The 24,974-nt window shown below is 42.9% G+C and overlaps 1 protein-coding gene across 3 annotated transcripts in view; it reads right to left on the bottom strand.

Annotated features, from left to right (window-relative positions):
* Positions 1 to 24,683, bottom strand: part of LOC311033738 (A disintegrin and metalloproteinase with thrombospondin motifs 2) — a 154,278-nt gene extending 129,595 nt beyond the window's left edge. For all 3 annotated transcript variants that reach the window (XM_084041359.1, XM_084041361.1, XM_084041360.1), the window contains exons 1-2: positions 24,400 to 24,683; positions 21,523 to 21,932 (exon numbers count right to left, since the gene is read on the bottom strand). In XM_084041359.1, coding sequence (XP_083897485.1) covers positions 21,523 to 21,932; positions 24,400 to 24,490 — 501 coding nt within the window. In that variant the 5' untranslated portion in view covers positions 24,491 to 24,683. The remainder of the gene's footprint in view (positions 1 to 21,522; positions 21,933 to 24,399) is intronic.
* Between the last annotated feature and the right edge of the window lie 291 nt (positions 24,684 to 24,974).

Genomic DNA, 24,974 nt, shown 5'->3' with positions numbered 1-24,974 from the left:
GTGTGTGTGTGTGTGTGTGTGTTAGTTGGTCAGTTAGTTAGCTGCCTAGAGAACTGTGCGTGTTAATCTGTCAGTTAGTTACAGACAGCCAACTAACTGGCACTAACACGTTGTGTGCTAGTGTCCGTCAGTTAGCTGTCTGTAGAACCATATGTGTGCTAGTCTGTCCGTTAGTTAACTAACATGAGAGGCTAGAGGACAGAAGATTTAAAATTGGTGTTTCCATGACAAAGACGGACCTCCTCTCTGGCTGCACATCCATGACACTCCCACACAAATTAAGGGATTTTATTCCAAGACATGTCTCTATGCGCGCGTGTGTGTGTGGGTGTGGGTGTGGGTATGGGTGTGTGTGTGTGTGTGTGTGTGTGTGTGTGTGTGTGTGTGTGTGTGTGTGTGTGTGTGTGTGTGTGTGTGTGTGTGTGTGTGTGTGTGTGTGTGTGTGTGTGTGTGTGTGTGCGCTCGCGCATGTGATAAGTAGGTTGTTTCCCTCTGAGAGGAACAGAGATGCTTGGAGTATCTGGATTAATATCAAAATGGGGAAATCATTTTGAGATAGAGGATAGATACACAAACGTATACTGTAAATACATAGCTTTAGCTTAAACAAACATAATACTGTGATGATGATGACCCCTTCCATTCTGCTTGTGGTCATCTGCATACATGTTATGTAATAAACGTGGATACCCCAGGTACGTATATAAACGTAGATAAGATACCTCATTGGCAGCTGCTGTTCATTGGAGCGATGCATCATCGCAGCCGCCACATTTTGTTAGGTAGAGCCGTGTATGACCCATGCAGTGATGCCAGATTTTGCGAGAGAAATAAGCAACCAGGTCTATGAAAACAAGCCCAAAAGAAGCGACTAGGCCACATGAGCACTTTAAACCCATTACATTGGTTATTTGAAAATAGCCTACAAGCTCACAACGCTGAGCTTGTAGATCTGCTATTTTCAAAAACATTCTTGAAAGAAAAGTGACAAATGTGGAATCTTTTTAAAACATTTTAACACCACAAATCTGGTACGGGGGTCCCTGGCCCCAAGTATTTTCAGATGGGGGTTCTTGACATGAAAATGTTTGAGAACCACTGGTTCAAACATCATTAGGAAGCAAGCCCAAATAAGGAACTACACTTTAGAAACAAGCCCAAAAAAACGCAACCCGCAACTAACCAATATTTACAAGCAACTTTACAGAAAAACAAGCCCTAAGTCGCTTATAATAAGCGGACATGGCAACCCTGGCGCCATGTACGTACATGTCTATTGAAGCAGGAGGTCTCTCCACAATCAAAATCATCATAACTCGTTGAATTCGCAACTGTTTTTTTCTCGCGGTGTGGTTTGTTACAAATATATGACACTTAACATTTTCACACCAAAACACCTTATCTTACACAGACAGTAACAGTAATGGTTATGAAACAGAGAAAGATGCTCTCGGGTGGCGCAGTGGTAAAGTACCTGTCCACCACCGCAGTGTAGCGGTTCAAATCCAACGCCGGTTGCAAAAAATGCACAGCAGCCATATTGGGCCTTTTCCTTACTTCCTTCACAGGTGTTACCAATGATTCTAATGAAGGCTCTGTTCCATTTAGTGTAGCACAGTGGTTCTCAAACGTTTTAATTTCAAGTACCCCCATAACTCTGAGAGTGTACAAATGGAACCAAATGGACCCTACGGGTCCATTTGGTTCCATTTGTACACTCTCAGAGTAATACACCCGTAAGGGGCCATTTGGAAACCCCTCAAGGAGACTTGAGGGTACCTGGTCCACACTTTAAGAAACACTGGTGTAGCAGAGTGTTTCCAGTGATCCAACAGGCACAATATCAGCACCCTGACTCTGTTTGACCAGAATGGAACAGAGCCTTCATTAGTATCACTGGTAACACCTGTGAAAGGAAGTAAGAAGAGGCCCAATTTCTTTCCAATATGGCTGCTGTGCATATAGAGCCTATTGGCCCGTGTTCAGGGGAGGGAGGCCAGGCGGGGAAGGTGATATTTGTCACCGCACAAACTCCTACAGGCTGGGGGCGGCACCTGTCAGCAGGGAGTGTTGGGGGCGGGAGGAGTGGGACGGAGGTGCTATATGTCCTACCGGCGGGGGCTCCCCAATGGCAGGCAGTGGTGGAAGTATCAATACTGCAATATAGAAATACTCTGTCAAGTAAAAGTCCGGAATTCAAAATGTACTCGAGGAAAAGTACTAAAGTATTGGCATCAAAATGTACTTAAAGTACCAAAAGTTAAAGTACGCAGTATGCAGAATGTCCCATTTCACATTTTAAAATGTATAAACATCTTTTGAAAATAGCAGATCTACAAGCTCACAATGTACTGTAACTAGTACTAGCACTAGTAGAAGTAAAAAATACCTCAAAATTGTACTGAGTACTTGAGTAAATGTACTGAGTTACTTCACACCACTGATGGCAGGTGCAGTAGGATGCAACAGCAGTGACAACAACAACACACAGTGTGTGGGAGGAATTAATTTGGCATAACGACTGAATTTGGGGCAAAACAAGGGGTAACAAGAAAGAAAGAAAGAAAAGAAAGAAAGAAAAGAAAGAAAGAAAAGAAAGAAAGAAAGAAAGAAAAGAAAGAAAATAAAAGATACTTATATAGGGGAGTTATGGCAAGCTGTCCTACATAATATGGGGGTGGTGTTGACGTGCTGTCCAGTGTCCAATGATGTGTCTATGTACTGTATTTATGTCTATGGTCATCTGTGTTTGTCTATTGATTTTATTTTCCTGTGTAGGAGGTGGCCAGACTGCCAGAGGATGAGGCACACCTGCCTATAATCATCATTTTGGTGTCTATGTGTATTTAACCTATTTAGACCATAGAGTTAAAAAATAATAGAGAGGCAACGAAAATCCGCGTCCATTCACTTAAATGGAGTTGCTCACCCAGCGCATACTCCCTTTTCACCCCTTCCTCCGGGTTGGGAAATGTGACGGGCGGGGCCTATTTGGGGCCTGTGTGCCGCGGTTTGCGTCACTCTGCGGCCTGCGTGTCGTCTCGCATGCGCAGTAGAGTCACCTCCATGCACAACGCCGTGCGCAAGCTCGTGAGTCGAGCACATTGGTCGAAAAAGGTTTTAGCTCGCTCATGTGTTTGGCCCCAGCCGTAATAAGCTGCAGTACCTATGATTGGCCACCGTGTCCAATGGGGCTTGATTTAGACCTGGAATGCCTATATGTTGTTATACCTTTCAATCCGGGAAAGCATCTGTATCATTTCATTTTTTGCTTATAGATGTAGCGACATGATTTTTATTTTTATTTTTTTCACACACACACACACACACACACACACACACACACACACACACACACACACACACACACACACACACACACACACACACACACACACACACACACACACACACACACACACACACAGTACTGTACTACTGAGGGGGGCAGCAGGGGGTCAGTATAGGTCGAGGTTTGGACCAGTTGGATCCTCGGCACGACTAGACTTGGCGTCGAAGGGTCCCCTCTGGGATCGGTTAATACTATACCTTTTAAAATATATATATATACTAGGTTTAGCTTTAGGTGTTAAGCCCAGCAGGTTACTGTTTTTGTCTTTGTGGGCGTGCGTGTGTGCTTGTGTGTACGTGCCTATGTGTGTGTTCAAGTTCTTTATTTATCACAAGCAAAACAACATCGCAGGCTGCAGAGAGTTTGTACTCAACACTGTGATGGATAAAAATAAGATAAAAATAAATAAAGTAAAGGAACATTACAAATCTGTGTGTGTTTATGCTTGAGCGCGCGCACGCACACACACGCACACACACACACACACACACACACACACACACACACACATGCATCTGTCTGTGCTTTGCACTTAAACATACATGTACCTGCTGATTAAAATGTTTCCCCATTCCAACCAACAAGGCTCATTGTGACTTCAGTTACATCTACCTGTAATGCACATAGCATGTCCAATGTCCATCGCAACACATAGTATACGTGTGTGTGTGTGTGTGTGTGTGTGTGTGTGTGTGTGTGTGTGTGTGTGTGTGTGTGTGTGTGTGTGTGTGTGTGTGTGTGTGTGTGTGTGTGCGCGTGTGTGTCTGTGTGTTTACGTGCGTGCGTGCGTATGTATTTTTATATGTTATTTGTTTGTTTAAAACACACACACACACACACACACACACACACACACACACACACACACACACACACACACACACACACACACACCAACAGACAGAGGGAGAGAAACTCCTTCGAGAAAACTCTCAGCCAGAAAAATCAAAGACGATGGAAGCTATCAAGCTGACATTCGCTGGGGAATCCTCCACATTCAAACAAATAAATATGTGCTTGTGCGCGCATGCACACACACAAATACATTGAGACACATTCACTCTCTCATGTTAACACACGCACAGACTGCTCCTGAGGTGTAGAATATAGTAGAGATGATTTCACACACAGCTTCAAAGTGTTCAACTACGAGAGGGAAACACCCAGCTTCTCTATTGCCCCCAATTACCGGGCCTGGAAGAGGAGTCAACACAATCACACCGTCTGGGAGGAAATCAGCTCCATTTGGGCTCTGCCTGGGGGCTGGGGCCACTGTATGCTGCTGGCTGGGCTTTGACAAAAGCCACTTATACTATGATAGCATCTGAGTGATAGAGAGAGAGAGGTAAATGACTTGAGCTTTTATACGATTTCACAGAGAGCTGTGGTCCATATTATTATTCCTTCTTTGTGTGTTATACTTGCTTGACTGAGCTCAAAGGCAGATCTTCACTAGGGTTTTAACTGAGGAGTCGAAGGAAAACCTATGGGTTGAATGAATTGGTGTTCTGTCTGTGTGTGTGTGTGTGTGTGTGTGTGTGTGTGTGTGTGTGTGTGTGTGTGTGTGTGTGTGTGTGTGTGTGTGTGTGTGTGTGTGTGTGTGTGTGTGTGTGTGTGTGTGTGTGTGTGTGGCTCATGCAGACCATTCTCCTGTATTGCCATTATACATCACAGAGCAGCGCCAGTGATTGGCTGCCTTCTTCACCACCATTTCTCATAGTTACCTCCCCTAACCAGATTACCTCTCCCCTCCTCTCCTCTCCAGTCTTTCTACACACACTGGGAGAGGAGTCTCACGACAGCTACCTCACAAAGAGGCGGACTTTGCCAAATAAATAAATGCAAACAAATACGCTTGCAGCAGAGCGCCAAACAAACAAAGGCACATTATTTTGTAAGTCTATCATTTTTCATAACCCCAAAGAACGTTGTTACAAGTGTCTGTCTACTGTTCTTATACACATAAATCACAACGCGTAATTTGGCTTCATTAGACCTTCAACCCTGTCTGTCTGTCTGTCTGTCTACACACTCCCATTCTGCATTCCACCAGTAAGTTACTGAAGGCTACAGACTATTTTGCATGTCGTCTCTGTCTCAAATAAAAAAAATAGCAAACATTTTCTAGCTTGCAGATCTGCTATATTTGATGCTTTTGTGTGACGCTGTACTGTAGTATGATCAAGTAGGCCGTTGAATATATGAAAAAACACAAATAGTTAACCCATTCAATCCGGTAACGCATCTGTGTCATTTTAGATAGCTATTCAAAAATAGCAGATATACAAGCTCATAGTGCCGCGCTAGTGCCGCGTTTTTCCAGATTTAGAAGACATTTGTAGAATGGGAACCTCAGGCCTTAATGGGTTAAAATATGGAGAGAAGTGGTTTCTGCCCGACAGCAACAATATCTGTCAGTCTGTCCGCTGCTCGCAGCCAGGCAGCAGCAACAGCTTGTGTCTCAGCTGGGGCTACGACCTCTGAGCACTACTAGGAGAGAGATGAAGATAAATGAAAAAGGGAGGAGGGACGCAGTGTTGATTTCGTCGACTAAAACTATGACGAAAAATGTCTGTCGACTTCCTTTTTTCGCTGACGCAAAACAAAATAAAAAAACGAATCTATGATGATTAAAACTAAGAGTAAATATTCTGACAATTTCGGCCACAAATAAAAACTAGAATACAAGCTCACAACACGTCGCAGTGCTATTTTCGGTATGCAGCAAAGTGAAAATCTTTTCGATGCCATTACGGCCCGCCAAAAATACATTTTAGTCGACTAAATCAACTGTAGATTTAGTCGACTAAAACTAGACTAAAAGTAAAAAAAATCTGGTGACTAAAATATGACAAAAACGAAACAGAATTTTATGGAAAAGACAGGGCTAAAACTAAAACACAATTTGCTGTCAAAATACACACACACACACACACACACACACACACACACACACACACACACAATAGTCACAGCTAACAGGGTAAAAGGGGTCATCAGAGGTAAACGAGAGTGAGGGGGAGAGAGAGAGAGAGGTGGGGGGGGGGTCAGGGAAATGGAGGTAGACATTTGTGACAAAATGTTTTTTCCTCCCACCTTGATGGAGAGATGAAGGAATGAGTAGATGGAGCACGAAAGAGGGAAGTGGATGATGTCTGTGATGTATGACAACATCAGCGAAGAGGCTCCTGTCACATCACATCACAGGAGAGGAGAGGGGGAATACCAGAGCATAAGAACAGACTAAAAGGAAGACCCCGTCCTTTGTCCATCCTCTCCATTCTTCCATTTGTCTCTCTCTCTCTTTTATTTCGCGCGTATTTCATCTCCATTTTATCTCATTCCCCATCGCCCCTCGCTCCCTTCATGGCCGCCGCTTTGAGCGGATTCCAGCACTGACAGAGAGCAGCTAGACCAGAGACTGGGTGGGAGTATGGGTGGGTGGGTGGGGGGGTTGGGTGGGCGGACAGACAGATAGAGAGGATTAGAAATGAACTGATAGCGGACCCTCTCCTCCCCAGTGTATCTATGTCTGCCGTGTGAAAGAGAGGCAAAGGATTAGCTGGTGGGAAAAAATAATTTCCCTTTGTGCACCTAGAGACACTGTCACTCAATAACACACTGTAAGAGAGGCTGCGTGTGTGTGTGTGTGTGTGTGTGTGTGTGTGTGTGTGTGTGTGTGTGTGTGTGTGTGTGTGTGTGTGTGTGTGTGTGTGTGTGTGTGTGTGTGTGTGTGTGTGTGTGTGTGTGTGTGTGTGTGCGAGTGCATGTGTGTGTGTGTGTGTGTGCGTGCATGCATGCACATGTGTATGTAATAATAAGCATTGCTGTGATGTTAATTCTGTCCAAAGTCAGTCAGTTATTTTTATAGACAGCACCAGTAAATATTCCATTGTCTTTTACCTACTGTACAGTACTATGGAATTCCCGGTAAAATAAGCCCATAAAAGTCCTGTACAAAATAATGTGTTTGTGTGCAAGGTCTTTTCCCGCTGTCCTTTATCTTTTGATTAATGTAATGATATTCCTGAGCAGATTTAATGCTGCATAGATTTAATGCTATCGTTTCACTTCACCTATTAAGTAAATGCATACCGTATTATAGCCCGTTAAATGAATCCCATCCACTTAATTCATAACACCTGAACACATGCTGAAATCTGTACTCAAAGCACCCATGCAATCATCACTTAGCGACTCATAATCACACTATAATGCATTATAACAATGATTATATGCATTATAAAAAATATGATTAAGTATTACAACTATGAGAATTATAATACACTATGATCCTGGCCAAAATATGTTTATGATAGTTGACCGTAAACATAATTGACACATGACATGATATTAACAATCAGACATTGCGCATTACAGATTAATGACTGCAAATTGAGAGATAAATGGAGAGACGTAGACAATGACCGTATATGAGAGAGAGGGGTAGGAACAGGGCTCACATACAGTAGGGCTGGGAAATTGATTGATTGAAATATAATTGATATCATATCGTGATATGCGACCAGATATTGTCAGAGATTTTTTATATTGTAATATTAAGTGCTGTCTTCCTGGATTTGAGCCTTATTTTATACTTTCAAAAAATTATTCGCTATTTTTGAACATTTAAAAAACAAAGAAAATGTATTATTTATACTTTATTGTCACAATATGATATTATTGTATTTGGTCAAACATATTGTGATATTTGATTTTAGTATTTCTCTGAATAAATCGCTATTATTATTATCATTAGGGCATGCCTCCTGGTGGAGATTTACTGTTAGTTTATTTTCTGAAAAGTGTAAATGGAGAATCCTGTGCAAACTCGTCATAAATGTCCTACGATAGCAATTGCTGTTGTTCCGAACAAACAAATCCTGTCTGAATATACGACGTCAGTGTGGAAAAAAAATAATAAAACAACAAGCAACTAACACATTTACTCTCTATCTAATACAAGTGAAGGTGAGATATGGCGTCTAATGGCCCTACTTTTACTCAGAGATGTAGTCCAACGTAGGCCAGTCACAATTATTGAATAATCGTCTAATCGCAATTATTTGAATAATCGCAATTATTATTGCATAATCGTTTCCATGTTGAAAGTTTTTTTATGTATGTTTTTTATGTAAAAAATAAAAATAGCAGATCAACAAGCTCTGCTATTTCTTTTTTACATACAAAAATGATCAAATATGTCAATAATTTCTTTGTATATTTCAGTTATTTGTAAAATCTGCCCTGTGCAATTTTTGATTACGAAATGCTCCAATGTTCAATGCCAAAAACACAATTAAATAGTTCATCGCAATTATTTGAGTGACAATTAATCGTCAACTTAAATTTGTAATCGTGACGACCTAGTCCAACGTAGTGTAATATTCAACCAAAGCCAGCTCTACATATGGACAGGGTCATCTCAAAGTCTCCACAACAGCTCTGTAAACACACATTATGCAATTTTTCAAGACAGTATCCAAAGCTTTCCCTGTACACACTGGCAGATGATCAGTCACCATGATCAAAGTGCTAGATATAAGTCTCTGTATCCTCTGTTTCACTCCAGCCCCCACAGAGTTAGTTATTATAATATATCATTATATAATATTTTATATGCTGCTGGCAGTACAGTTACTGAAACCCCACCCCCCCCCCCCCCCCCAAAAAATACACCGGAATAGAAAAAGTGATCATTTCAGTATTTGGGAATACACTGAATGAAAGCATTCAGGTAATTACGAGGTGGAAGGTGTGGATTTGTATTATGAGGCACTATTCTTACTGCTTAGCTGCCTGCAATGAAGGCCTATAGGGAAACAGCTTTCACCACAGACACATAAACACAAATGTTCAATATCGGGGAATTCAATGAAAAGGGCATATCCAATTTTAACTCATTTACTGCCAAGGACGACTTATGACGACTTTTTGTTTCACGTGATCACAACAAAAGAAATCTAGGCATCTCCCATGTTAAAAGATTTATAAAAGTATTTTTTTCTCAGATTTCTGTTGTTTTCTGCTTGTTTTTCAAAAAACAAACCACATTCAAACGACCCTCGTGCGTGTAACGAGCCGATGTCCGTGAGGAAGGAGGTCACGGAGAATATTCCATCATTTTTCAAAGATCGCCGTTTTCGCTGGCAAGGGGACGGTAGACGATGTTTTAACTCTGGCAGTGAATGAGTTAATGCATGTTCTAGTTGCAATAGCAAATAGAATGATACAATTGACAGGATAGATAAAATGATAGACATACACATCCATCAATACATACTGTCCTGTACATACATATGGATGCTTCATAGCAACATTCCTCCTCTCTGTCAGAGCAGGTGGTCGTGTTGCTGCTCTTGTTTAAGATTCCTCTCCAGTCCTCTCTCTCTCTCCCTCCCTGTTCCACACACTCCCTCCTGGCTTCTTCTCTGTTGTGTTTTGTTTACGAGGATTACATAGAGGAAACTTCCAGACGAGCGGAAGCTTTCCGAGTACAAAGCCACCTGTGTGATGGTTAGGCAAGAACCCCGACGTGGCCACAGGAGACAGGGGCTGGGTCATCCAGAGGTAGGTAGGCAGACAGAGAGAGAGAGAGAGAGGATGTCTCCCCCTGTTTTCTGGCTGTGGGGGCCTGTTAGCCAGAGAACTGCTGATGTGGCTAGCATCGATTAGCTTCCTGCAAGGCCCCTGTGGCCTGATGGACCAGCTGCGTGACTGATTGACTGACCGACTGACAGGCTGGCTTACCCTACCTTTATTATGAGACTCCTACTGTTCCGCTGTGCTTGATCTGTACGGTAAAGCGCAGGTTATAAATTCATACATTTCATGGTATAAATTTCATGAAATTGATCTCTCTCTCTCGCTCTCTCTCTCTCTCTCTCAGACTTGTCGGAGATGCGCAGACACAATAGAATAGAAAACATCCGAGGGGAAATTGTATACCACAATTGCTCTCATCGTAAAACAAACAATAAGCAATACATATAGGATGAAAAGAATAAATAAAAACAAAAAGAATATTGCACGTCTGCATATTGCGTCTGTATATTGTGTCTCTATATCGCGCCACAGTGAAATATCTTGCAGCGTTGCATTGACGGCGACACAAACCAGAATGTGACACAAACCATATAGTTTAGTTTAATCACCGCACACCACAGAGCTTGTGGAATTTGCTAGTTTTGGTACAACGCTGGTAAGCTTACATAAGAGACCAACACACATCACATCAATACAAAGGATGGTCCTTTCAAAGATGCTGTTGGTTATCCAAGATCCAGAAATGACCACCATGACTTCACAATCAGTAACTTTGGGGTAGCCATAGCTTAGTGGGTAGAGAGGCCGTCTGGTTATCAGAAGGTGTCAACGGTTTGCCTCCCGGTCCCGGTCTATGTGTCAAGGTGTCCACTGAGCAAGACACTTAACCATTATCTGTGTCATTTTTTTATTTGAGCTAAAAAGCATTATTTTATACTTTGGCTATTTTTGAAAATGTGTGCAAATCTTTTAAGATATATTGTTTTAAAGCGATCATTTTTTACTCAAATCTTTGCTTCTGGGGGGTCCCTGGAACAAAATATTTTGCGATGGGCGTCCACGGCCAAATACATATACATTTTGGGGTCCTTGACATGAAAAAGTTTGAGAACCACTGACATTGTAATATACGTTTTTTCAAAAAACAGTTAGGATTTAGAAGACATTTTGTAGAATGGGCCTCAGGTGGGGTTAAACTGGGTTAAACTGCTACGGTCAGCACATTACCATGACATCACACCAATGATGTGGAGTCACTCGCACATCAGTCAGGCGTCATATACAACGACGATGTAACAACACTGTGTATGTTGTTGACACCACAGACACGGTGAGACACCTCTAAAGAAAAAAGGAAGTGGCTGTAGTGATTATGACATCACATACATTTACTATAATCATTGGGGTTCCTTTCGTCCAGTTTCCCTGGGGAATCCTGTTATTTGCGCCTCTCAAATTATCCCTGAGCCAGCACAAGAATGACATGAATGAGAGAGAGAGAGAGAGAGAGAGAGAGAGAGAGAGAGAGAGAGAGAGAGAGAGAGAGAGAGAGAGATGAAAAAAGAGGTGAAGGGTGCTGGTTAAGTGCAGTCAGTGAGAGGCAGTAATCACAGACCTGGTAAAAGCTCTGCTTTGCTCAGTGTAGCGTTCCAGAGAATGGACCCGCTCTCTCTCTCTCTCTCTCTCTCTCTGATAATAGCTGTAGATGGAGTAATTGTGTGTTTGAGTGGAGTTACACTACAGGGTGGAACCTGCAATCAGATACCACGATTGTGTTTTCTCTCTCTCTCTCTCTCTCCTCCATCTCTCTTTAGCTCTATCCGTCTCTCCATTCATATCATGGCTCAGCAGTCAGCACTCTCTCTCTCCACAGCACACACTCTCCCCGGCTCTCCATCCAGCCCTGTGGCTCCGGCAACAACCACTATTCTGCCCCCCCCCCCCTCTTCTCCACACAGCCAGGGTCAATAACAGCTGTGTGCTGCACTGTAATTGATGTCATCATTTCAATTTGAGCTGATTACAGTTGAGAGCTGCTTATCATGTGACCCAGGGTAAAATAACACCATGCCTGACTGAGCGTACTGCCTACTGCCCGCCCTGACTGACTGGATGGATGGACGGATGAATGGATGGATGAATGGATAGATGGATGGAGGGAGGGGTTGGCTCCTGATACCATGGTAATCACACTAGCTCTATCACATTAGGTCAGCTGACAAGACAGTGTGTGTTATGTGATTGTGCGTGTGTGTGTGTGTGTGTGTGTGTGTGTGTGTGTGTGTGTGTGTGTGTGTGTGTGTGTGTGTGTGTGTGTGTGTGTGTGTGTGTGTGTGTGTGTGTGTGTGTGTGTACACTACAGGATGTGTATTAACATTATTATTGTGTATTAAATACTAGTCATTTAACCCATTAAGACCTGAGGCGATTCTTAAAAATGTTTTCTAAATCCTAACCTTTTTTTAAATCACAAAAAAAAATTTTTCACGATTTAAAAAAAATAGCAGATCTACAAGCTTTTTTGAATAGCCAAAGAACGCAACACAGATGCGTTCCACATCTTAATGGGTTAAACTACTACAAATGTATAATCATAATCGCAAAACAGGCTTTTATTCTGTTAATTAAAGTACTACAAGCCGTCACAGGCTCGCAGCAGGTCTCTTTCAAATGCCTGAAGTGCAGTTAACTTATTTCCCAGACTTTGAGCAAATTATGCCGTTTTCAGCCTTGTAATGCAGTGGCTGCTTCAACGGTACATTTGAGGGAAAATTATACCTTCCCCAACATAAACACAACAGCATGCAGAGTATGGAGTACACGTCCATTCAGGGTGTGTTTCTGCAGTCCTCAAAACCAATTTAGCTTGCATTCAATTATAGTTTCTTTATCATAACAGCGAAAGAGCACTGTATGGGACATGTAACTTGACATTTCCTTCGTAATTAGATGATTTCACACCATCTAACTCTGCAGAAACAACTCCATGCTCCAGTGATGCCAGTTTTGAGTCATTGAATTCTGTGGAGGTTTATAGGGTGCTTTCAAAGCAAATACAAAAATAGCACCATCACCTTCCAGCCTTCCTGCTGTGCACTAATAACACGCACGCACGCACGCACATGCACATGCACACGCACACACACACACACACACACACACACACACACACACACGCACACACACACACGATCAGATTGTACAAAGGGCAACACCTGCAGAGGATGACTCTCACCATCTGCCTATAAATGATGCTAATTCTATTGCAAGAAGAGTGCAGACAAATTGTATTGTTAGCTAAATAAGAGTGTACTGTGGACAGGGCTGGGCGAACAAAATCAAAAGATAAATATGTTTGACAAAATACCTGGATATATCAATAATTGTGCATGACAATATTGTTTGGATGACTATTTGGTGTTTCAACAAAGTATTTACACTATTAGATTTTATTTATAAATAAATAACCGTCAGTATTGCCTATAGATGTCCCCTTCCAGGAGAGGGAGAGACAAGTCGGCCGTTGTGAAACCGCAGAAAACAAGAAAATAAGTTTGACCGTGGCCACCTTGTGTCTCAAATGATTGTATTCGGTCACATTATACTAAATGGGTTAAGGGACATAACAGAACAGCTAAAACATGCAGGTACGGTCTGAAAATTACATCAGTTTACCATTGCAGCCTTTAACACAATACGACACTACAATAATATCCAAAATCACAGATGATATCTAGTCTCAAATCAGGATATCGATATAATGTCAATATATTGCCACACCCCAAGTAGCATAGTGGACATTGCAACACAACACAATAACACTGCTCTGATGAACTCCTTGAACAGCAAACAAAGACTGTTGAGATGACGTTCTTTCCCTTTATCTCTGTCTCTATGTCTCTTCCTCTCTGTCTCTGTTTCTCTTCCTCTCTCTCTCTCTGTTTATCTTCCTCTGTCTGTCTATCTTTCACTTCATCTCTCCGTCTCTGTCTATCTTTCTCTTCATCTCTCAATCTTTCTCTTCATCTCCGTCTCTCTTTCTTTTCCTGTGGGGTATGTGGGTTTTGGGAGCAAATGCGGTCTGTTCAACTCTGTCTGTCTGTCTGTCTGTCTGTCTGTCTGTCTGTCTGTCTGTCTGTCTGTCTGTCTGTCTGTCTACCTTCCCTTCTCTTGCTGTTGTTTCCCATGTGCTTTTAATACCATCATCATTAGTGGAGCTCTCCTGCCTGACGTTGCTGCCGCTGGCCAAGAGACAAGAGGGAGGGAGAGAGAGACGAGAGTGGAAACAAGAAGTGAGTTGGTGGTCGTTATGCTGCGAGCAGCTTTTGATCTGGTGTCTGTGCTTGTGTTGGTCATACTGTATGTATGCCTGCGTCACCACGTGTCTGTGTGTGTGTGTGTCTGTGTCTGTGTCTGTGTCTGTGTCTGTGTGTGTGTGTGTGTGTGTGTGTGTGTGTGTGTGTGTGTGTGTGTGTGTGTGTGTGTGTGTGTGTGTGTGTGTCTGTGTGTGTGTATGTATGCAAAGTATGTATGTAGACATCCCATGGTACGCCAGGTGTCCAGGTCCACCTGGATTTTATGATGGTGCTCAAAGATGACAGGCCTCACGCTTCCTGTTCTTCACATGTTCCATGTCTTCACAGAGACAAAAGGAGACCAGTTCTGTGTGTCCTGCCCGGGTCTGTCAACCTGTGCGCCCCTCTGTTCACACTACATCCTGAAGACCCCTGTCATTTAGCGGTACCCTCTGATTATCCCAACACTTGCACATCTGGAGAACTGGAAGTCCATATGTACAGATACAGTAGGTTTGAGCGAGAGCGAGAGCGAAAGCGTGAGCGTGTGCGTACATACTGTATATATGTGATGTATATGAATCAAACTCTGCCTGCCTGCCTGCCAGCCTGTCTGTCTGTCTGTCTGTGATCCTGTCAGGTTTGGCCTGGTTTAGGCAGCATTTCACAAATATTGACAATTGCTGTTTCAGATTCAGGTTTCAGAATGTTATGTTACTTTTATTAACCAAGCAGATTGGTTTTCATCTCTTGGCCTGGTGCTAAGGACCACCTGCATTGTTCTTTTGTCATCATGGAGGCTGAGGCTTTATTCTTTGGTCAGAAAAGGTCATTCATGATATGGCCTACAGATTGCACTTACTAGCTGACAAGAGAGGAGGTTGGTTTGTTGAGCGATAATCAGCATTATTAGAGGCACCTCTTCTGAATCTTTATTACAGTTCTTTGGTCTAGGCTTCTTTGGGAAAAATACTAACTATAGGCTGTTAAAGGATTTATTGAGGCAGCATGTCAGCACACAGCAAGAGAGCAGTGTAACTAGAACCAAGACAAAACAACACATCGGCATGTCAAGTTTATTAAAGGAGCATACCAGTCTAATTTTGACTTCTAGCCATTAGCCGAGATTGCCCGTCTTCAAAAAATGTTGTGTACATAGTTTTGTGTATTTGCGCGTATACTAGTAGATCTCAGCATACTTTTTTTTAAAGTAATTCACTGCCATTAATGTTGAAACGGGATAGAAAAAACACTGAATGAAACTTTAAAGTTATGGTATACGTAATTCACCTTTTTGAAAGTCAGCACAACATTTAATCTAAGATTACTGTATTACTCAAATTTGTGCATTGATAACAAAATAAATGGAAATAAGAGTTTTGCATTTCAAACTCAAATCTTTGCTTGAAGATGGCTTTTAACCATAGCTAACATTGAGAAAAAAGTAAAGCAAATAAATACAGCAATTTTAGGGGGAAATTGTCAAGGTTTTTGTAAACTGTGTGGCCAATGTTAGCACTGGGCAATGACATGTAATAACACTGTTATGGGCCTTAAAGGGGAAATCCACCCATTTTCAATATTTAACTATGTCATTAATATAGCATAAAGGAGTTGTGTGGAAATAAGAAAAAAGTTCCCCCCTTTCTGTGTTGCCTTGAACTGGAGGATTGATTGTGGGTTTAACATTGCAAATTCCAACATGATGAGTCATCACGTTGTAATTTGCAATGTTAAACTCACAATCAATCCTCCAGTTCAAGGCAAAAAGAAAAGGGGGGAACTTTTTTCTTATTTCCACACAACTCCTTTATGCTATATTAATGACATAGTTAAATATTGAAAATGGGTGGATTTCCCCTTTAATGACTAAAAACTGTTGGAATGTTGTCCGAAGGTATTGACTGATTGATGGATGAATTCATTAAAGTGGGATTTAAACATAATTTTGGGTTACGTTTTGGATGGATTTGATTGATAGGCTATTGATTTGATCACAGATGATGATGAATTAAGGCCCTTAGCCCTATGGCTACCAAGTGCTGGAATCTAGAATGGGCACTGTGTGTTTTGTTCTGCCTCAGACACACACACACATACAGTGTCAACTCTTACCAAATAAGTTAGAATGAAGGAAAGGTGGTTAGCAAGAGTAAGGGACCAGAATATAAACACTCGCGCACGCACGCACGCGCGCGCGCGCACGCACGCACGCACGCACACACACACACACACACACACACACACACACACACACACACACACACACACACACACACACACACACACACACACACACACACACACACACACACACACACACACACACACACACACACACACACAGTACATTCACTAGCCCTTCTACAGTGTGATGATGACTCTCCTCCGTTCACAGAATCCAATTCACTCCATTTATCTTTCCACACAGCCCCTTCTCTTTTTTATTATGTTTTCACGTCTCTATCACTTACTCGAGCCATTCACTACACCTTTAAAGGGGGAAGAAACCATAGGGTAGATAGCAATTGTTCCTATTTGTTGTACTGCAAGTACAGTACATAGGGCTTAAGTGGTTAGGCTTTACTGTACCATAACTACTGACTTTGTCCGATGACAAAGTGTGAATACAGCAGTGCCTGCAGGAGCAGTTTAATTGGACTTAGTCACAGATCTCTAGATTCCATCTGCCAACTGATCATATATAGACTCGTCTATCCAGCTCTTGTTACCTTGCTACGTTTTGCTATGCCAACATTAGCTAGTCTAACTACTTACAGTTGTGGGTGCTGAGTAGTAAGCGACAGAGTGTGAATTTGACTTGATTCACGGGGAGGAAACCTCGCTGCCTGAAGATCACACACATTTGACAGATTAGCAGCCAACATTGAGGGTTGCGGTTGCCACTGGTTGGCGAAGCTGGAAAGCGCTGGGTGACCTTGTTTTCCTCCCTGGTGCAGCCCTTATGGGCGGCTGCACTGTTATGAGAACGAGGCTGACAGAGGCCATGTTGCAAACTGCTCTGAGACACATCTTCACTTTATTTAAAAATCATAGCTAAACAGCACTGAGAAAATGCATGTTCATAGCCAGGACAATACATCATCATCTTGATTGTTTTGTTATGTCATAGAAAAAGTATTACTATTATAGTCTATTATAGTAGTACTATCTGATCTACATAGAACATGGAAGCATATTGTTGAATTGTGTAATTAAGTAAGTTTAAAAATAAATATGATATTATTGGAAATTTGGCCTAATGCAGTGGTTCTCAAACTTTTTCATGTCAAGGACCCCCAAATTGAGACTTATTAGCCCGCGGACCCCCCATTTGAAAAGATATGCCAGGGACCCCCATAAGAGAAGAGTTTTTACGGCTCTAGCAGTGATTCTCAACCATTTAAATTTCAAGGACCCCCCAGTTTGACATGCATTAGGGCTACGGACCCCCATTTAATGGCATTTCTATCTCTTGGACCCCAGTTTATATTGTAAAATCTATGTTAATGTAACTCTGAGAGTGTACAAATGGAACCAAATGGACCCGTTAGGGTCCATTTGGTTCCATTTGTACACTCTCAGAGTTACAGACCCATAAGGGTCCATTTGGTGCCTAATCTATCATTTAGCTGGGGACCCCCTGGAACTCCCTCAAGGACCCCTAGGGGTCCCCGGACCCCACTTTGAGAACCAATGGCCTAATGAATATAAATGTTTGGCCCAAAATATTAAACAATTGTTTTGTCATTTCTTTCAGCTCTAGCAGAGCCATGGGTAAGCCTCTGTGTAGGAACTAATTATTTTGGCCTTCTGTCTGCTAGTAGGGCTGCAACTAATGATTATTTTCACAATTGATTAATCTCTTAAATTACGTGATTATTGTGGACCATAAAAATAGTTCATAATTAGGTAATAAAGTACAAAATGATAGTAAACGCTCCTGACCCAAACACATTACATCGCTTAACATGTTTAACCAGTAGTCAAAATCTTAGCTGGTCATATGGTAGCAAATATCAGAAATAGACATTTGTACATGATGCATCACTAAGAAATGTGTGTTTACCATAGGTAACCCTAACTAATCGTAACTTATTTTGTTGGTTGCAAAAGCAATGGTTCTCAACCAGTGGTCCGGGGACCACCAGTGGTCCTTGGGGGGGTTCCAGGTGGTCCCCAGCTAAATGATGGAGAGTTGGTAACCAAATGGACCCTTAGTAGGTAGATACGGGTCCATTTGGTTTCATTTTACGCTCTCAAGAGTTAAATTATTATTAAACATATTGCATTACTTCAAGAATTGTTATTTTGATCAACGCTTGCCTGTTATCTTTCCTATGGTACCACTACCAACATCAATACAGCATGGAATTGTGGACAAAATTGTATCCAAAGATAACAAAATATTCCAAGTCTTGGGTTCTGAGAGTCCAAATCTCATCATATGGTGGTCCGTGGCTCAAACGCCCAATACAAAAATGGACCTTGATATGAAAAGGGTTGAAAACCACTGGTCTATGAAGGCATATAGGTCTGTCAGGCTGGGAGTAAGGAGCAGTGAATGAATGTTGGCTGGTGTCAGGCTAAGTGGCCGTGGCAGGTCCGGCACCGTCCTGGCATCCTGCCGGCATCCTCAGCTGCTCAGCGAGTCCCCAGCGTCCTCGACCCTAAACGGATCCAGTTGCTGCTACTCAGCTCTGTACTGGCGGGGCTGAGCGGAGCAGGCTGACTAATGAACACTTACCTAATGAGGGGAACTCCATCTCACCGCCACCATGCTTTACACATCCTTCACTCATTTTCTATTTTCTGCTTTGGTATCCCCCTTGTTTTGTTTTCCTTCTTTCTGTAGCCTCCTTACATTGCACTTTGCATATTTCCACCACTTTGCCTTTTTTCCCTACTTTGCTCACTTAACCGGTTAAGACCGGGAATGCATCTGTGTCATTTTAAGATTTCTTTGGCTGTTCAAAAAACAGATCTACAAGCTCATAGCTTGTAGATTTGTAGATTTGCTTTTTTTTTTTTTTTGTGGAAAATGTATGCAAATCTTTGAATGTATATATATTTAAAGCGAACATTTGTAACTCAAATCTTTGCTTCTGGGGATTCTACAAATTTCTTCTAAATCCTAACAGTTTTTTGAAAAACCTTATGTTGCTATAATATCAGTGGTTCTCAAACTTTTTTAATGTCAAGGACCCCCAAAATTATATGTATTTGGCCGCGGACCCCCATCTCAAAACATGTTGTTCCAGGGACCCCCAGAAGTAAAGATTTGAGTTAAAAATGTTTGCTTTAAATATACATATTTGCACAGATTTGCACAATGTTTCTAAAATAGCAGATATACAAGCTCATAGCCCGCCACCGATTGTGAGCTTGTATATCTGCTATTTTTGAATAGCAAAAGTATAATATAATGGTTAAAGTGGTTACACAGATGCGTTCCGGTTTTAATGGTTAAAGCTTAATTGTACTCCAATACACAATGGTGTCCAACAGATCTACAAGCTCACAACCCACTGTGATGTTGTAGCTTTAATGATCACCGCACACAACTGCTTAGTGAGAGGTTGACACCATATGTGCCGTCCAGGTACATACTGAGCTTGTTTGCGAGAACAGTTGGTGAATTGCTTTAATATTCCCTCTGTCCTTTATGTGAAGGGGAACAGAGAGAAAACATGACTCAGGTATTTCAGACGACAGCCTTCTCCATCAGGCTGAAGGACAATAGTAGGACAAATAACAAACATGACCTCTGACCTATCAGGTCAAACCACAAGTCAATAGTCGCTTTGTCTAATTGGCACATGTACATAAATCACGTGTACATAAATATATATAAAGTATATTACTATAAATGCACAAAATCTCTTTGTATATCTTTCCTTTGCGTATCTCGAGAACAGCCCGAAGGATGGACTAAACTCGGCGTACGTGCCGTAAAGGACCCGACGGAGTGCAGCGCCCTGCGTGAAGTATATACAAGGCTACTGTAGGCATGTATGTAGATCTGGTTGTCCAGAACTTCCAATCTAACCGATATGGGCATATATATACAGATGACATCCGGGATCTCCACATAGGCATAAAAGGGACATGGACGGACAGATACAGAGAACTCCATATATGGGCATAATATAGGGAAACAGGCAGACAGACAGACAGATACAGAGATCTCCATATATGGGCATAAATCCTCATCATCCCTATCATCATCATCGTCATACTATAAAGCCACCGTTCTCTGTCCGCAAAAAAGGTGTCCTGGCATAACTCGGGGAGTGATAGACCAAATGGTCCCAGATTTGAGGTGTGAGCTTAAGATGACCCCTTGATTGAACGTGCCACGTGGCAATGTGGAGGTGCTTACGGATTCTGAGAATCGAAAAACCAAAGAGAGAGAGAGAGAGAGGGGGGGGGGGGGCAGAGAGAGAGACAGAAGAAACCCCACAAGGCCGGCGCCCGAAACTCGGACATAACCATAAACAAACCCGATACGCCATAGTGACAGGCACAGGCATATCACTATAAATCAGACATAACCATAATCAAACCTGATACGCTCTTATATATGCATGTCACTATTACTCAGACATAACCATAAACAAACAAACCCGATACACCTATATATAGGTGTGTCACTATGAATCAGACATAACCATAAACAAACCCGATATGCCCATATATAGGCATGTCACTATGACTCAGACATAACCATAAACAAACCCAATACGCCCATATATAGGCATATAGGAGATCCGGTTGTCCAGAGCCACAGAGCCGATGGCTATGCCCATATATGGTCATGTGCATATATGGGACCGACCAACTTCAAAAAAGGCGCATGCATCGACAAGGACTTGAGGGAGGGCGTGCCCCCCGCCGAGTTGTTCGCCTATGCGTTTGTCTACAAGCGCCGATCCGACCAATACGCCCATAGATGGGCATGCCAATAGACAGGGTATGGGCATATACCAATGACATCAGTGATCTCCATATATGGGCTCAAAAGGGACACAGGCAGGTACAACTGGTACTCTGACAAAGTCCCAGACAGTATGACTCAGACATATCGGTCGGATCAGTGGTGCGACGTAGGTGCCTCTAGTTAAAGATAAGGACAGAATATATCTACAACCTCCCCCTAACTTCAGCAAAAACAAGCCAGACCAGAGCTTTACCACAAGTGTTACCCAACAGCATCACGCACACACACACACACACACACACACACACACACACACACACACACACACACACACAGCAGCAACAGCAGCAGCAGAACACAGTCAGCACAACGTGAAATAATCCACTCACCAGTCCATCACAGTTGCTGATGGCCACGGTGGCTCCTGGGGTGTCGCTGATGTCCCCAACGTAGAGGCAGTGTCCATCCAGGGACTCTGAGCGCTGGGGTCTGTCACTATCGTCCTGCCACTCTATCTTGGCTCCGGGGGCCACCAGCCTGGCGTTGGGGCGCAGACGCAAGTGGAACTCCCGGCCGAAGACGGTAACATTGTAGAAGACCCTGTCCGAGTCGGCCCCTGCCTCTCCCTCGGCATCGCCGCCGTCACCTCCCTCTCCCCCGGCCTCCCTCCTCCAGCGCCTACGGGGCTGCCCTCCTGCTGTGCGGCCGGCTGAGACGGCATGCGATAGGAAGCGGCCCTCTGCATCCACGCTGATAGGCCTCACCAGTCCATACTCCCCCAGGACATGCTGCAGGGAGTCTGTGAAAGGGGGGGGGGGGGGGTGCAGGATGGAGGTGTGATTGGGAGGAGATGAAATGAAAAAAAAAAAGTGACCAACACAACATGACATTACAAATGATTAGATAAAGAGGGTATAGGATGAGGGGATGAAGTTGAATAACAGAGGAATACAGTGATTAGAAAGGGAAACGTGACAAACCAGTGGGGGAAAAGGGGGATGAGAGGATGGAAAAGAGGGGATGAAGGAGAGGAGAAATAAAGGATTAGAAGGTCAAATTTGTGATGGATGTTTTTATTTACTATTTTCAATTGCTCATCTCATGGAAAATACCAATGCACTCCACACTCACACAAACAACAATACACTCCTCTCACACACACACACACACACACACACACACACACACACACACACACACACACACACACACACACACACACACACACACACACACACACACACACACACACACACACAGTGAGATGCATGCCCCACCCCTGAACTCAGAGGCGACCCAAGTGCTCTGTGCACGGCAGTGCGTGGTAGTGCATGGTAGTGCACAGCAGTGCACGTGTGGAAACAGCAGTCTCAGCACTGACACCTCATGCTCTGCCAGCATCACTGTCAGCCCGCACTGAGAAAGTGACTTCTAGCCTAAAGACCTCCGATGGAATGAAACAAACTATTCCCACAAGATGAGAGGGAGGAACGCATTATTTACAATCCTTGTCAAAACACCAAATAGTGTTTTATTAAAAACGTATTGAACATCATCATGGTCCTCCTCATCATCATATTAATCGTCATTGCCTCATTGCTGTGCATACATTCTTTTGTCTCTGCTTGGCCAGCTGTCACAAAGATATTGTTCACCTTAAAACTCGCAATCTTTCAAATCATTCACATCCCTAGCAACAGCCTATGGCTCTGACAGGGCGGAATTATTCTTTGTAATGTAAATTTATGTTCCATAAATATGAGTGTTGACAGAGACACCTCCCTCTGAAACTGGAGTGGCTTTTCAGAGGCAACCTGAAAAGATGCTGCTCTCTGGTCTGAGGTCTGTGTGACAGCAGGCTCAACACCGCCCACGTGCGCGCGCATGCACGCACACACACACACACACACACACACACACACACACACACACACACACACACACACACACACACACACACAGGTCTAAAATAAAAAGTATAACTTCTATATATAACTCAAATAGATTATGTTGGCGGTGATCCTGACACGGGTGTGATTGTTTGTCCTTGATTGAATGCAGCTGTTATTAATTACAATGAATAAAGCATCATTTGGAAAGTTTACTCTGGGAGGGAAAAGAAATCTAAGAATCAAACAAAATCCAACCAAATTGTATAGGCCTATTAATACCTGCACCCACTAAAAGAGGAATGATTTTTATAATAGTGTTTCAATAGGCTGACATATTTTCTTTAATGTACAGTTTTGTGTTCGTTTTTTTAGTATTATTTGAACAATGTATAATACAAGTTGCCTGTCAATGAATATGAATGGGAATGCAAAAAAGTAAAAAAAAAAAAAAAAAATAGGCTGACATCCGACTCAAGCGTCCAGTGACGGATCGATAACAGCGATGCATCAGATAACGTCGAGCTACTTGCAGCAAAACGACCAACAACAGACAGAGATGAGATGCATCCAGAGATGCCCCTTAACACCTTTAACACCTTTAACACCCCACATGATGGATGCATTTCCCGAAAAGCAAGATAATAACAGCAACATTTGAGCCGCTATATGTAAAATAATAATTTTAAAAAAGCTCCCTGGGCTCACTCTCGTTCGCCACATTAGTGAAAACAGAAGTTGCAAAATGTGTCATTTTATTGCTGTTTGAATAACTATGAAAGCCCCGTTCATATTAAGCAGACACCGTAATGGGCTACAACACTTTAGACAAACGCCCTGGTTGGGGTTAGTCGAATACCAAAACGCTCGTCCCAAAACACAGTCGCCCCGGGGTAAATCCGGCGACCTCGGAACGGTCCCCACCTGGTATTCCTAAACGTAACCTCAGTAAACTATGCCTAACCTTATTCCTAAACGTAACCTCAGTAAATTATGCCTAACCCAAACGTTATTCTTAAACGTTAATACCTCAGTAAATTATGCCTAAACCTAACCTTATTCCTAAACATAACCTCAGTAAAACGGTGCCAAAACCAAACCTTATTACTAAACCTAACCTCAGTAAAACTATGCCTAACCATAAACTTAACCTCAGTAAAACTATGCCTAAACCTAAACTTATTTCTAACCTTATTCTCAGTAAAACAAAAATACAAGAACGCAAGAACCTCTGGGGGCGAGCGGTCAACAAAAACAATTTGGGGGGGGGGGGGGCGAGCGTGTTTAGGGGCGAGCATTCCGTTTACCGGTTAGTCCTATTGAAACATGCACCACCAGATAACAACATAAACAATGAGCACGTTTAACTGTACATACCGACGCTACTGGCGATATAAAGGCCGCTGGTGTGCAGCAGAAAGGCCGGTAAGATGATTAAGATAGTAAATCCAGAGCCAGAGAGCCCCATGGCAGCTCCGAACTGCGCAGGTGAGAGAGTGGTGGTGGGACACAGCAGGGCTCCAGTGTGAGGGTGAACTTCTCCCCGCCTGGCGAGACCAGCCACACCGCTCCGCTCCGCCACGACAGCACAGCAGCCCGACAACCACTGCCAAGTGGAGTGTACCGGGAGAGAATGCTCTCTCTCTCTCTCTCTCTCTCTCTCTCTCTCTCTCTCTCTCTCTCTCTCTCTCTCTCTCTCTCTCTCTCTCTCTCTCAAACACACTCACTCACTCTCACACACACACTCACTCACTCACTCACTCTCACACTCTCACACACACACACGCACACTCTCTCTCTCTCTCTCTCACACACACACACACACACACACACACACACACACACACACACACACACACACACACACACACACACACACACACACACACACACACACACACACACACACACACACACACACACACTCCCCCCTCACTCTGTCCCTCCTTCCC

This window comes from Gymnoscopelus microlampas (genome assembly GCF_963454915.1).
Source record: "Gymnoscopelus microlampas genome assembly, chromosome: 18".
NCBI classification, from domain to species: Eukaryota; Metazoa; Chordata; class Actinopteri; order Myctophiformes; family Myctophidae; genus Gymnoscopelus; species Gymnoscopelus microlampas.
This window is presented reverse-complemented; position numbering and strand designations above follow the sequence as displayed.